The following is a 12699-nucleotide window of genomic DNA, read 5'->3' on the forward strand; positions in this document are numbered from 1 at the left end:
AGTAACTTAACAGTGTGCTTTTCCCAAGTCCCGGTGGCACTGACACCTTCTCATCGCCTGGGTCTCGCCGCTCAGACCCGAGGGGCAGCAGCCAAGCCCTTCCTTGAGGCAAAACCCCGAGCTGCCCGTGCCTTCCCCAAAAGCCAGGCAGTGCTGCCGGGTCCCCCCCGGCCCCAGCGCGGCGCCGCAGGCTGCAGGCACCCGGGGGAACTCCTGCATCCATCCTCACCGGCATCGCCTGGGGGACACCGGTGCGGGTGCTGCTACCGCCGAAAAGCGGCGGCGAGCCCTTTTCCCTTTCCTCCCCCCTTCCCGAAAAATAAAGCGAGGGCAGCGCAGGTCCACAGGTGCGGGAAGCCAGGAGGGCACTGGGCTCTGCGGGGCTGGGAAACCTCCTTGCCTCCTTCCCTCCCCGCCGTGTTTGGGGTGCAGGGTGCCTGCTCCATCCCCGCTCCCCCCCAGGCTGAGGGGCTCCCCCTTACCGCGGCGGCTCCGGCGACGGCTCCTTCCTCCTCCTCCTCCTCGGGCGCCACGGGGGGAACGCGGGGCGCCGCTCGGCCACGGCCCCCTCGGTTTGGGGCTGGGGTTGGGGTTGAGGTTGGGGCTCGGGTTCGTCCTGCTGGCCCCGGCCGAAGAGGCGCTGCAAGCGGCCGCGCCGTGCCATGCCGGGCTGGGCGTCCCGGGGGGGGCCCGGCCGCCGGCACCGAGGGCAGAGCGGGGCGGGTTGGGGGGGAGGAGGAGGAGGAAGAGGAGGAGGAGGGGGAGGAGGAGGAGGAAGCGGCGGGCTCTCCGCGGGCATGGACGGACGGTGGCTGCCGCCCGGCTCGGGCTATGCGGGTAATAAGGCGATCGCCGCCCGGTCCCTCCCCGCCGCCGCCGAGCCCGCAGGAAGGGGGCGGCCCTGCCCGCCTGCCGGCCGTGCCCGGGGGTGCCGAGAGGGGCATTGCCCCGCTGCCGAGCACCTCCAGCTTCGTTTGTAGGCTCCTCTCTGCTCGCCCGACACCCCAACAGTCTGCCCTACACCCTAAAAGACAAGCCCGCCTTTGCCTGCCTTCGTTCCCGTTTTGCTTCCAGCTGCCGGGACGCTCAGGTCACAGCTGGCTGCCCCGAGCTGCTGGAGATGTTAAGGGTCCGTGTGCTGGGAAAGCTTTACGGACACTGTGAAGAAATGGCCATAATCGGGTGATAACTCACCCATAGTAGGTACACTCCGGTGGCCGTCACCTAATGCTGAGATCTTCACAGCAGGAGGAGAAGGCTTGGACAAGCCTTGAACAAGGCTTGGGAAAGAAAATACAGGAAGAGTTTGTCTGAGCAGCCCACTTATTCTACTGGTTTAGACAAATAGACTTGTTTTGGGGGTAAAATCAGTTATTTTCCTGAATTGCACATAATTGACTTGGCTAGTGGTTAACTGAACAGACTAATATATGAAGAAAGTGTTTTTTCCCCAAATTAAAGTAAGTTGATGAATACTGTATAATATGTGTCATAACAAAATTGGCAGAACCAGAAAGGTGGACTGTTGTGCCCTCGGGAAATACATAAGGGATTGAGAAAAATTGCCCATTTTAGCAAAGCAATTTATGTACGCAGGGACATCACAAAACCACAGAATGGGTGGGGTGGGAAGGGATGCTGCCCAGCCCCCCTGCTCCAGCAGGGGTAGACCAGTTGCTCAGGACCACATCTGGCTGCTTATTAAGCATCTCCAAGGATGGAGACAGGAGAGCTGGTGGCTGATAACGTGCTGTCCTTGGTGGATGCCTAGGAACAAAGCACGAGCTCTTGTTTGCTGAGCAAGGGTGAACATCAGTGCTGGTGGGCCATTTCAGCTAAACAGCACTGGGGAGAAAAAAACTGGTGTCATTCAGCAGTGGGTTCTCCTCTCTCTGCCACTGCACCCGCTGGGAGAAGGCAGTCAGCAGGATCTGCTCAGGCAGCCAGCCTGCAGATGGGCATGTTATAATGCACCAGAATGGACGCTGCATGCAGCATCCACGTTATGATGGTGGCCAGCAGCTGATGACCCTCAGAGGGTTCAGCAGACTTGTGCAGCTCCATTCCTCAACAAAAAGATGTGTATCACCTGAAAACATATGGTTTAAATCACAGAGCGGAAAAAAAGAAGAGCGCAAAGCACACATCTTTTAAAATCCTTTCAGATTGTCTCAGCGGGTTTAGGATCAACATCAGCACCACAGAGTATGTTGTTCCCACCCTACAGAGGTCAGCATCCCTCTGGAGTGACAAAAGGAAGAGATAAGCCTGCAACATCAACTTTGAGGTCTGCATCATTTGTGCTCCAGTGCTAACATAAACTACAATATCCTAATAAACAAAAGTAGATAAAGGGGATTTGGTTGACACTTACTCAGTCTGGCCAAAATTAAGTCTGAGTGTTAGATGTGGCAGTATCAGAACACCTGATCTCAATGCAAAGAGATTCGTGGAGGGGCCAGTACTTGTACTACTTGTTCCTAGACTCATGTAGAAGATATGGACCTCTTCTTTCAGGAAAGACATTTTAAATACCATTAGTTAAGATAGAAATTCATTAGAATTAGCCAGCCATTTAGGAAACTTTAAATGATGATCATGTTTATGTCAGCAGTCTTGACATGTGTAACAGAACAAGTCAGTCTAGTTTTTATCTGAACCAACTCAGTTTTGCAACAGTTCATAGTAATTCGTATCATAGAAAGATATTAAGCAACCAAGCCTTCTCCTGTTTGGTTTCATTCCAACACGGTGAAAAAGAAGATGATCGGATATCTAGATTAGACTTAACGTATTCAATATCCATCTAGCTTGACAGCACACACTATGTGAGATTTACAAAAAACAACAACAACAAGAACCACAAGGATGATAATTTTGGAATGAGAATCAGACAAATACAGACTCAAAATCTGCAAAGCTGTTACAGAAGCTAAATAGCACCCAAGTTAAGATAGCGCTATTTATTCAAATCATTGTTCCTCTCATTTTATTATTTCAGAGCAGAAACATTTTTCTAATATAAAGCTGTTCCAATGTATGACACGGTATATTTAAAAAATAACATCAAAACAGCAAAACCAATCTAAATCCCATAGGCAAATCATAGAAAAACACAATTTTGTGTATAAAGTTTACATTTAAGGTATTGTATATGTAGATACTAAGAGGAAGGGACTGTCATCAACTTTGTCACCAAATATTTTATCTTCTCTTCCAGTACAATAGAGTTTTGAAAATTCCTGCAGAAACAGTACCTGCAAGCTAAGATTTGAGATTCAGATAACTCACTGTCAGAATATGTGAAGAGTGTGTTTGACTTCCCACACTTTGGAGCTGCAGATAAAAGAACAATAAAGCACCCAGGGTCCCACATAAAACACGCGAGCCCCAAACTATGGTCCTGAAATCCCACATTCATTTGACACCTCACCCTAAGGGCACCTAAATTCCAAAAGTGCCTCCCTGTTTGTCTTGAAAGCGCCCCAGGTACTTAGGGACTCACCTCTTCCCGTGCCCAGAACTGCCTCAGCCTTCACAAGACTGAGAGTTTGGTGGCTGCCTCTTGCCTAAGTCTGACAAGGAGCTAAAAACCAGGTATTGCTTGGCCTAAAGCTCCACAGGAACTCCCTGTGGTTTGCAAATTTAGGTCTTGTGCACATAGTAACACCAGGCTTTGTACAAAATGTCATGCCAGCTTCCTTTTTTTTCTTTTTTTTTTTTTTTTTTTGAAGAGTTCACTGGCTATCCAAGGTATGATGCAGAAACAGGGGCCCTAATTCAGGAATATCCTGCCTACAAGGTGGATGCCTCACAGTCATACCACGGTTCTACCTCACAGCCATATTAGCACTGATGATTTCTTTCTGGCCGAACATGACTAGAGGTTCCCTGGCTACACTTGAAAAGAGAAGGAGTGAGTCCCACTTCATAGCTTGAAAGAAAAGGCATAGTTACATATCCTCGGTAAATTATAAGGCATGGTGGGATGTGAGTGATCATTCTTGGTGGCTAAAGACTGCCTGCAACCAGAAATGGAAAATGCAACTAAATATTATGACCAGGGAAAGCCAAGGCTAGGAACTCAATTAGCTCAGGGGCAGCCCAGCCAGAACTGCAGCCACAGCAGTAGGTAGGAAGTCGGAGAAGCTGAGAGACCCTTAAAACAAACAGAAGGACAAAACCCATAAAGGTCAGAAAGTCCATCTCATGGGGGAGGACTCTGAAAAATAGTAGGCAGAGACCAAGGGACTGGGGAACCTGGAAGCAAGACCAAGTAATTTCAGCTTCAAGCAAGAAGTAAGTTTAGGAGCTAAGAAAAGTTTTAGGCATTGCATTATGTGCCTGGTAGGTGGGGCAAAACATCTGTCAGGCTCAAAGGGCAATATTCTGGTAGTAAATGTTGTTGCTGTGCCAGCTGCCATGGTTTACCCTGCTCTGTCCAATGGCCATCTGGCTGGATTGCCATGGGGGCACACAGGCGAGCACACAGGCTCTGGAGCTGAAGCAGGTGGAGACACCTCAAGCTCTGAGTGAAGTTTTGGAGCGGGGATGAAGTTACGCAACCTTGTGCTTTGAATTTCTTCTTACTTGCATGATGACTTCAGATAGTCCTTTAACTTTGTGTGTTGGGTGGTTTCAATCCCTTTTCAAGGCGTCTAGGTCCCCTCATGGCCCAAGCTGGGATGTTTGGCATTAAACTCCATCTGTGAGCCTGTGCCTTTGTTGGAAGCATGCAGTGCCCTTTTCGTAGCTGTTAGTTACTAATTAGATCAAGCCCTGAACTTCTGCGGTCCTTAGACAGGTTCAAGATTTCACCCATTATATTTATTCTTCTCATAGCTTGGATTTAATTTGTAATCCAGGTATTCAAGGATAGCTCTGCCAAACCCACCGGTACCCACTGATAAAGTAAGATTTTTATTCCTTGAACAAAGTAGTCCACAACAGATAAAAGCATGTAGAATTTGCAATGAAAAATTAGCATAATCAATTATTAAATTTGACATTAATGTTTTCCTGTTCTTATCAGTGCTGTAAAATGCAAGAATTTATCTGAGCCTTTGAGTTGCATGTATTTTCACAAAGATGGAAGATGTCTCATAGCCCTCCCTGCTATCACACACCTCCTCTCAGCTACTCAGACAAGAGTCACTCAACCCAACTTTGGGCCTTTAAAGAGGATTTTGCATTAAAATCCTACAACCCAAGGGAAGGAGACAAAATTAATCAATATGTAGTTCATGGGGTTGGATAACTTCAGTGTTTACCCATTGGAACTGTCCTACAACATGGCCAGGGTGTAGCCTGTCATCTTTAACTTTAACTACAACATGGGGTTTTACAGTGCTATCCACAGCCATCCTGGTTTTTGGTCGTGGTGGAATTTTTTGTGCTTTTTATTTTTTATTTTTTTTTAATTTAACTGCAGAAGTTAACTACTACTGCATGAGTTACTACCTCCACACATAATGCTCCCATCATGATCCTAACAGTGAGAGTACTCCGTCTGATTTTAATACCAACTAGGTACAGCCCATGAGTCCAGGCAGATAGCCAAATAGATTTCAGTGATGAAATGTTCAGGAATTACCGGTGTAGGACATTAATTCTTGCTAACACAAACGTGGCAGTAGTTTTCATTCCTTCTCCAATCGGTTCACAGAAAAATACGTTCCACAGAAAATATTTCTTTGAGTGGTTTTCTTCTGTTACTTTCTAAGTGCTTTACTCACTCTGTTAATGGTAATCCAGTGTTATTTTCTCTTAATGATAACTACATTTCACTGAAGTGTTGTGTCAAGTATAAAGCCAAGACAACACATATATCTCACTCCAGTCTTGCTCTAAGTATCCAATTATTGTGTGCTTCTGCTCCCCTGTAAGAGACTGATTTTTCCCCTGTATGTTTTTCAGCTCACATTTTATTCAAAGCTTTCAATATCTGGACTTGCCAGTTTGCATAAGGAATTTACATAGAGATTCTGTGCCTTTTCTCAGGCTGAGCAGTGAAATATGTAAAACACTGTATGTATGCTATGTTTTTCATACCATCCTCTTTAATGTCAACATTGATTCACTATGGCATTTGTTTGGTATCTGAGGTTTTTCAGTAAGTAGTCATTCCTTCCTGAAACTGTGACAGGCCAAGATAAAACAGCTATGAGAAAACAAACTCTGCAACTAGACTGAAACAAATGCTGTGGATGTTTTTCAGAAGAAAGAACATCTCGTGTTGTGTCAAACTATATCTTTCTTTCTCATCTTAGAAACTGAATGGGAGGTGGGAGATGCTGCTTTGCAAGAGGGCAGGGTGCCATTGATTGGCAGTATTGTGCTGCTCAGTGCACTGGGGCCCCGGGTTCCCCTAGGGTTTGATTAAAAATAAATAAATCATCATCATCATCATTCTATCACACTGCTTTCCTGTAGTCCTGTAATTGAATGGTATGCTACTAAGACTGTAAATCAATTCAATTACAAAATACCAAAATTAACTTATTAGTGAGGCATTAGGAATATAATACCAGCAAATTGTTGATTTACTGGATAATATCAAGATGTGCCCATGTTATCCTGAGTAGGCATAACTTTGCTGAAATATATGTATTTCCAGGTTAATGTTCTGTAGCTCTGTTTCTTTTTCTTTCTAGTTTTTCCCTAATCAGAGTACTGCTACATTATGTTGGTTGCTGAAAAGCAAGGCTAGGTCGTGTGTGCTCATTTTGCATCCTCATATACATATTTTAACTATTCTCTAAGTTCAAAATAATTTGGAAACCTGTCACCCCAGAGAATATTTTTATTTAAATTTGACTAAATCAGCAATGCTATTCTATCATATCTTCTTCATTTTTTTCACAGAAATCTGCTAACCAGCATGACTTAAGTTGGGATATGACCTTTCTATTTTGGCTTTTAAGTGAGGCAGAAGCTACCATGAAATTTAAAATGAAATATTTTATATAGATTCCATGTACATTACTTTCTTAGCATCCCTGGAAATTAAATACCTAATTATCAGTTTTTTATTATTATTTATAGTGACCAACAGATGAGCTGGGAAATGTGCAAGCATGCAGGATGGTAGGTCCCTATCTTCAGTAATTTACAGTCTAAAACCAAAATGCTGAAGATTGAAGCGTAAGCGTAGCTGATTACATTGTTAAGGGAAATGAGTGTTGTGTGACAAATCCAAGAACTATCCAGTCTTCTGTAACCTAGTTAGGTGCTGAAGAATCTGCAATTAAATATTAAGCTGACCAATTGTAATTAAAAGCATAACTGTTCCTATATATCCACAGATAATACAGGAGAATTACTAGGAAATTGAAACTCTCTGGTCATAGTTACGTTTGCCACAATCACTTCTTCCTCCCAGTCCTTGTATGTTAAAAAACCCTTTCATTTGTATGGAGACCTTGTGAAATCATCAGCCGTCAACTCTGTACTCTTCTCAGATCAGTCTAAATCTTGCACTGTCCCATTAAAGTTACCAAAAAAAAGGATGTGTTGAAACAGCCTGATGAAGCACACCAGTTACCGGGAGTCCCGGGGAATAGAAGGGTGAAGTGGCAGAGCTGCTCATCAGCGTTTGCTTTTCCCATGATAATCAATTGTGATCCCAGAGAATATGGATGTAATATTTAAAACAAGTGCTGAGAGTGACTGTGAGAATGCAGGTCGGGGAAGTTCTGCCATTAATAAACAATAATTAGGGAGTTATCTACTAGCTGGTCTACAAAAAAGTAGATGAAGGAGAATGAGTAAGCTGAAATTTATTCAGACTTTATAACCATGCCCTTCCCAGTAGGCTATCAATGAAACGATATAGTTACAGGTTGAGACAAAAAAAAGAGCTGTCATAAACCAATAGAAAGTAAGAATAATTACTCAGTAATCAATAAGAACTCAAACAAACAATGGAGTTCCTCAAACTTCTCCAATAAGATTGGTCTTATTTAAAATATTTATTGATGAGCTATGATAAGTAGAAGCACAGTGAAATTTACATGGGATAGAAAGTTATGGGGGAGAGGTAACAATAAAGAAGTTCACGGGGAATTCTAGGGGTATCCAACACAAATTGCAAACTGACTGTAACAGTCCCGTAAGGATAGAGTGGCTGCAGCTCCCTTCTCCAGGGGCCAAAGCACCCATCTGTAGGTCAGAACCACAGTGAGCTTGGGCCCAGATGTGGGACACTGGAGAAGAATTGATGAGGTCTTTGAATTAATATCAATTTCTCTTTACCCAGCTGGGCACAAGCATTGCTGTCACAAGAGACCTTGAGCAGATCAGTGCTGACTGCTGTGCTTGAGGAGCTGTAGTAAAGCTGCAGGACAATGGTGGTGGTCTTTTTGATCCATCCAGTCAAGGAGCTGGCCTCAGGAGGAGAGGATGTATCCTGCAGATCAAAGCCTGGGCATGTGGCTGGTGTCACAGGCAGTGCCTTTGGCTTCTATGACCATGGACTGACTTGGGGGAACGAGGAATCCTGGAGAATGATGACACCTCTGTGAGAAAGAGAAGCAAGAGCATCTTTCCTAAAAGGCTTGCTAATCTACTGAGAAAAGCTTTTAAGTAAGTTCATCAGGATATGGGATCAAAGCCTAAAAAGAAGTGGAGAAACAGGTTGAATTTAAGGTGCTAAGGGGAGTGAGGAAGGTACGCAGCAGATTAAAGGCCTGGACTTCAGAAGAGTGGACTTCAGATTGGTCAGGAAACAGGCAGGTAGGAATCCCTGGGGAGCCTGCCTTGAAAGAATAAAGAGCCCACTAGAGCTGATCTGCAAATAAAACCTCTTTGAAGCCTGAGAATTGTCCATTGTGATTGCACAATAAGATGGAAAGATATAGCAGGAGGACAGGCTGGCTGAAGAGGGATGTTTTAGCTGAGCTCAGACACAGGAAGGAAGTAGATAGAAAGTAGAAGCAGGGACAGGGTACCCGGAAATCTAGCAGCATCACCTAGGCATGCAAGAGTCAAATTAAGAAAGCTACACAGGGCTGGGATTAAAAACAGAGAATGTGAAAGGCATCAAGAAGGGCTTCTACAGTTAAGCAGACTCAAAAGAAAGATGAAAGAAAATATAAGGTTGCTGCTAAGTAGTGCAGGCAAACTAGAGAAGAAGGACCTAGTCACAAACCCCTGGAAAAAATTGAAGTACTCAATGCCTCCTTGGCCTTGCATTTTATTAGCAAGGCCAGGTCTCTGTGCCTAGTAGCAGAGAGGGCAATGAGCTGCTACCCTCTGTATAGGAGGATTGAGTTAGGGAGAATTTAAGTAATTTTGGACAGGTGGCCAGATGAGATACATTCACAGAAGCTGAGAAGGCTGATGTCTTTGCAAGGCTCCTCTTAATCATCTTTCAAAGCTAGGGGAAGTTCCCAGTTCCCAGTAAAAGGCAAATCATTACATCATCATTTTAAAAAGCCAAGAAGGAAGACCTGGATTACTGAAACCTGGTCAGCTCCTGGGAGAATTATGGAATGAGTTTCCCCGCATTTCAGGCACATGAAAGACAGAAGGATGACTGGAATCAGCCAACACAGACTTATCAAGGTTAAATCACCTTGATCGACCTGATTGCCTTCTGTGATGAAATAGCTTATCTCTGTGGATGAAAGGAGAATTACAGATGTAGTTTATCAGAAGGAAGACTTTCGATTCAGCTTTTCATAGTATACTAATAGCCAAACTGAAGAGATGTGAACTGGATGAGTTTAGTGCCACATGATTGAAAAAGGGGCTGGACTGCTGAGCTCAGAGGGTAGTTGTTAATGGTTCAAATTTTAACTGGAAGATGGTTACCAGTGATATTCCTCCAGCATCGATACTAGGGCCAGTGCCATTTAACATTTTCACTATCATCCTGGACAATGGACCAGAATGTAAATTTGTTGCATTTTCGGAAGATATGAGCTGAGCAGGGTGGCAGGGTGGAGGGGGCTGATACGCTGGAGGGCTGGGCAGCTGTTCACAAGGATCCCAGCAAATGAGAGGAATGAGCCAGCAGAAAACCCACGGAGTTTAACAGAGGCAAATGTGAACTCCTACACCTAGGACAGAGTAACCCCACTCATTCATACAGGGGTCTGGGTGACGATAAACTGCATGTGGGTTACAAGTGCACCCTAGCAGCCGTGAAGGCCACACACTTACTGGGCTGCATTAGGCAAGGCACAGCCAAGGTCAAGGGCAGTGGTTGTTCCCCTCCAGAACAACCTTCAGCACTGGTGAGGCCACTGGTAATTACACTTGCTAAGGAATCTGACAGGCTTCAGGTTATTTATTTTTCCCACATCAACACTAACACCATCCTCCTATTTTATATCTACTGTTTGCTTATGTTTTTCCTGAGAAATCAGAGTGATTTAACAACCAGATCATAAAACAAATGGTTTGTCAATACAACAAAGAGAAAAAGAGAAGAATTCACACCCAGTATTGATTTTCGATTCACTAAAAGTCTTTGTGAATATAAACAATCTTATTTACTTCATTAATGGAGAAACAAAGATGTATGAGAGCTTCAGAACTGGAGTTTTTGAAACTTTATTACTATGAAATAAAATGAATTTGGAATCACTGAGGAAGTTTTTTCCCTGGGTAAAACCACTGATGATCACCCAGTCATACCATAAAAAAAAATAAAATAAAATAAAAATGTTTGGAATGGATAAATCCTGTATGAATGAGCAGTATTTCCTCTCAGAAAACTAAGAAAAAAAGTACTGTTCTAAGCAGTTATAATCAGATGTAATAGGCACACGTCATTAGGTCCAGTGGAAATAGAAATTTACTTTTCTAAAGCTACAGTGACTTGTATCAGCATGACATCTGGCCTGCTCTATCTGTGTTACACTTAGCATTACACTGTTATTCATGAACCCATACGATATTTGACACGTTATTGCAATAGCGTGTCACTTCATAAATTAGCCAATAGACTAGATTATAATGAATATCTGTGAATAACAGCATCTAACTCAGATGCTTTAAATTAAGCAATGCAGCAAAGAAAACAAATGAAATTCTTATTTGAAGGACTTCAATATAAAGCTATACAGTAGGTAGTTTTACCAAAGTATATAAAATTACCTATTGATAAGCAGCAGTTAATGCTAGCATCAGTCCTGGGAATTCCTGAGTCCTAAACGACTTGTGGGTGCCTAGTGTCTTTGTTATACTTATGAACAGATCACCTTTATCTGGGAAGCTGACTTTGCGACAAAATTAACAGGTTTCCATTCAAATTAAGGGTGAAATATCTTCTTGCCACCCCCTCCAAAAACAAACAAACAAGCGAACAAAAAACTAACAATAAACAACAACCTAAAGACTGTTCAAATAGCCAGACAGCACAGGATTATTACATTATTATATTATCCACCAGAATTTTTGTTTTACTTCCTGGCCATGCTATGGTTCAGCACTCAGATAGTGGTGATCCTGGGTCATAAATGGCTGTGTTTATGTATCAAACATAGATGGAGCCAATCCTGTCACATATTGAGACAGTACCAACAAAGCCACTAACCTTTATTTGTTTCAGTCTTCCCAGTAGAAAACAGATGGGAATCACCAGAAACCATCATTGTATTACCTTTTGAATACAAGGAACTCCTCCTGATAAGTGACAATTCTTGACAGAATAGGTACTACTTAGTTAACCAGAAGGGTAAAAATCTAAGTGAACAAATGTCTGCTGGCACTATTTATAGATAAAAAAGAAAGCTTCTTTCTGATTTATGTGAATAAGGAATCACATGTTTCTTACCTGATCTATGCTAATAAGGAATATCCACACATACACACTGTACAAACTTTTAAAATTTTATTTCCCCTGCTCCTCACTAAGACCAAGATGCCTTAATGGGGCTACTACAAAGCAGCAAACACGAGAAATTTTGTTCAAGGTGAATAAAAACCAGCAAACATAGAACTAGGAGTCTCTAATATCCAGTCACTTATTTTAGCAATAACAGATTACCTTGATAGTCTGAAATACAACTTACAAATTTCAAGATAAAATTAAAACAGGAAATAATTGAATTAAAACAGAATTAACTACTGTGAGGTAAAGCTAAGAGAGAGCTGTCAGCACAGTTCAGTGATTTAGAGAAGGAGTTTTAAAACAGTCTAGAATATTTCCAAAAATATTCATGTTATAGAAGGCAAACATTAGTAGGTGAAGAGGGCATGAAAGGAGAAATATATACAGGTAAGAGTGACTTTTTACTTCCACAAGCATATCAATTGAAATCATCTAGAAAACATTATGTGCCATTAGACATGTTACTTCTGTCTTGTAATATTTTCAGACAGGTCTTGGATGAGTGAATCAGCTTCTCATGTAATTAATCAAATTAATTCTTCACTGTGACTAAGCAACAATGAACTATTTAGCTAGATATAAATAGCAGCATTATGAGTTTCATTTGACGCTTACTCACTGTTACATGTTAAAAGGCGCACATAATTATTCTCACAATCTGTTTTCATTCACATACTCAGAAGACAATAGCTAGGAGATGAAAACAAAATATGTTTTGCTTGCTATTGAACACTGTTAGAGAAATGAAGAAAAAAGGAAGAAAAAAAAAAAAAAAAACAGCAACCGCTGACCAGTTCCTAATACAGCAACACTGCAATAAATAAAAATCCACCTATCTTTGGGAGCTGGGAGTGTTGACA

The 12699-nt window shown here is 42.7% G+C and overlaps 1 protein-coding gene across 1 annotated transcript in view; it reads right to left on the minus strand.

Annotated features, from left to right (window-relative positions):
• CRYBG1 (crystallin beta-gamma domain containing 1) overlaps positions 1-850 on the minus strand; it is a 95759-nt gene extending 94909 nt beyond the window's left edge. The window contains exon 1 of the mRNA XM_068677791.1: positions 483-850. Coding sequence (XP_068533892.1) covers positions 483-799 — 317 coding nt within the window. The 5' untranslated portion in view covers positions 800-850. The remainder of the gene's footprint in view (positions 1-482) is intronic.
• Positions 851-12699: the final 11849 nt, after the last annotated feature.

This window comes from Anas acuta, chromosome 3, assembly GCF_963932015.1.
Source record: "Anas acuta chromosome 3, bAnaAcu1.1, whole genome shotgun sequence".
Classification (NCBI taxonomy): Eukaryota; Metazoa; Chordata; class Aves; order Anseriformes; family Anatidae; genus Anas; species Anas acuta.